This window comes from Oryzias melastigma, linkage group LG17 (assembly GCF_002922805.2).
Source record: "Oryzias melastigma strain HK-1 linkage group LG17, ASM292280v2, whole genome shotgun sequence".
NCBI lineage: Eukaryota > Metazoa > Chordata > Actinopteri > Beloniformes > Adrianichthyidae > Oryzias > Oryzias melastigma.
In genome coordinates, this window is record NC_050528.1 from 31,072,085 (window position 1) to 31,075,051 (window position 2,967).

Sequence of the window (2,967 nt, forward strand, 5' to 3'; positions counted from 1 at the left end):
TTCTCATGATCATGGAAACCCCACCAGGTCAGATACGTATAGAGATAAAATAGACTCACTCTGATTCGTGCGTGCATAATTCTTGATTTGTGCGTAAGAGGTGATTCGTACGTAATTTTAACAGAGTTGCATGTGTAATTAGTTTGAAGCTGTTGTAACTTTAATTTGTGCATGTGTAAATTGCATTTTATACTTTTTAAATATTTTATTATTTTTTTTTTACTATTAAACAAAATGTATAATATGAGATACAAATCAAGAATTATGCACGTACCAATCCAAAGTTATGCACAAATCAAGAATATTCATGCACAGATGCTAATTTACACACAGATCAAGAATTACTCACACACAAATCAGAGTGAGTCTAGTTTCTCTCCACAGATATGGTTCAGATCTTGATCTACAAGTGGATTGATGCTCATGTTCTTGTATTTTGGCACCAACAGTTGTGACCTTTAACCTCCAGCGTGTTGCTGATGGTTTTGTAGTCCAGTCTGGTCTTGTGCAGATCTACAACCTTCTCCCCTAAATCCACTGAAAGCTCTTTAGTCTTTCCATGTTGGAGAGTTTGGAGTCTGAATGATCGTCTGGACAGGTGTCTTTTCTACAGGTGATCAGTTCAAACAGGTGTCTTCAGTTCAGGTGACATGTTGATGAGGAAAGGCTAACTGGTCTGTGTGAACCAGAACTCTTATTTACTAGGGGATCAAATACTTATTTTCCTCAATAACATGGCAACAACTTTATACAAACTCTTTAAAGTGGATTTCATGATTCAGTTAAAACAAACCAACCATTAGGATAACAGACTTTTTAAACCAACAAAATCAGCACAATACTATTTCCTTCACTGTACTAAAACATGCAAACCATACCAACCAAGCAGAGGAATTAAAAAAGTCTCACATACATGCATGTTTGCTTTTCACAGAATATTTCATTGGAATTGAGTCTTGAATTTTAGTTTTGATGTTTGCACATTGCTCAAACTCCACCCCTGGACGATTTCCTCACACAAACCCATTCTCTTCTCTGTTGTTTGTATCCTGTTAACCTTGAAGTGAAATTTTCTTATTTCTTACATTTTAGCAAAGAGCTTCACAAAAGAACCAATGCTGTTTATTGTCCTCATGAAAGTTTCTTTTAAATTAAGCTAAATAGAGCCCTTAAGCTTGGAGAGCTGATTTTAAAGAGAGCACTTTCATTCATTTATTTACTTTTTTTTGTTTTGTTTTAATCCAAATGAACTTTTTTTCTCTCATTCCTCTGTTTCCCCCCGCCAGCACTCACCCTCCTCCACCCCAGTGACAATTGAAGCAAAGTTGTCATCCAGCAGGATCATGTCAGCCGCCTGCTTGGATACATCTGAACCGGTGATCCCCATGGCAACGCCGATGTCGGCTTTCTTCAGAGCAGGAGAGTCATTCACGCCGTCGCCCGTCACAGCCACGATGGCCCCCTGTGCCCGCAAGGACATGGGAACAAAAAGTGTCAGGAGGAGAAAGATAAGTACTGTGATTTCAGATTTTTCTTTTTCTGAATTTCCTTTCACTTCCTGCTCTCCGCGGCCCGTCTGCGCTAATGTCTTTTCAAAGCAGCTCCGGGGAGACGAAATGAAAAATGGAATTGAGCAACAATCATTCAGTCGTGTGAAGCAGGAGAGCGATTCAGGGGGAATTGTAGCACGACCCTCAGTACACGGGTACAAGTGCAGGTGCTTACGCACGTCTCATTTAGTCGTGACTGTGCACAGTCAATAACTGAAGTTGTAGAGAGGCGCTTGTCTTTTGCAGCACCCGTACAGCAGGAACTCACACAGAAATGCACAAACCCCAAGTATTTATCTAATAAACCACCTGCACCAACAAAAAGCTCGAGCACAGACCCACACAGAAAGCTGCATTCAGCTGGAAAAAGGCTGGGGAGGGGGGGCATGCTCCCACTCTCACACAGCCATCCATCTCAGCTCCAGCCTCCTTCAGCCGTCAGTTAAAAACAGACACATTCAAGCACTCGGTCAGACAAAGGCGAGCATTCCTGTACGCCCCCCACCCAACCAACCACGTTTACCTGTCTCTGACAGCCCTCCACGATGATGAGCTTCTGCTGGGGGGAGGTGCGAGCGAAGACGATCTCCGTGTGGTTGCTCAGCAGGTCGTCCAGGTACTCGGAGCTCATGTCCTTTAGGTCGGAGCCATGCACCACGCAGGCCTTGGCATCCCTGTGAAGAGTGCACGAGTGTTTATCTTCTTTGATTTAATAATAAATAATAATAACACATTTTATTTAAAGGGTCTTTCAAAGCTCTCAAGGACACTGTACAGGTGAGTTAAAAGCACAAAATAAATCATACATTTAAATAAAGTAAATTAAAATGAAGTAGCAGAGGTGGGTATATAAAACTATAATGGGTATAACAGTTTGGGTTTTGAGTTTTGATTGAAACATGGAAAAATAATCTATGTTTCTGTTGTCCGGGTGTAGTGAGTTCCAGAGTTTGGGGGCAGAGCAGCTGAAAGCTGAAGAAGACCAAAGAGGAGGGAGTTACAGAAGTCCATACAGCTGGTGACGAGACTCTGGACAAGGGTGGAGGCGGCGTGAGTTGTGAGGGATGTAGATGGTAGATGTTTCTCAGATGATAATACGCAGTCTGGGTGATGTTGTTGATATGGGCGTGGAATGAGAGGGAGCTGTCCAAGATGGCGCCCAGGCTCTTCATTTGGGGGGAAGAGGTGACTGATGAGTTCTATTGCTGTTGAGTTGAAGTGAGTAGGAGGAGAACCAGGACTTCAGTTCAGACAGGAAGAATATGAGGGAGGTGGAGGGAAGTGTGGAATTTGGTTTGGTTGAAAGAAAGAGTTGAGTGTCGTCGGCGTAGCAGTTGTTTGGAAGTTTTTTCAATTACGTTTGATTTTTTGGAGGGGTTGTTTAATGGAAAAACACCATTAGGAAAATTAACATTTT

The 2,967-nt window shown here is 42.2% G+C and overlaps 1 protein-coding gene across 1 annotated transcript in view; it reads right to left on the bottom strand.

Annotated features, from left to right (window-relative positions):
- Positions 1–2,967, bottom strand: part of atp1a2a (ATPase Na+/K+ transporting subunit alpha 2a) — a 68,392-nt gene that overhangs the window by 22,099 nt on the left and 43,326 nt on the right. The window contains exons 16-17 of the mRNA XM_024280357.2: positions 2,074–2,224; positions 1,294–1,462 (exon numbers count right to left, since the gene is read on the bottom strand). Coding sequence (XP_024136125.1) covers positions 1,294–1,462; positions 2,074–2,224 — 320 coding nt within the window. The remainder of the gene's footprint in view (positions 1–1,293; positions 1,463–2,073; positions 2,225–2,967) is intronic.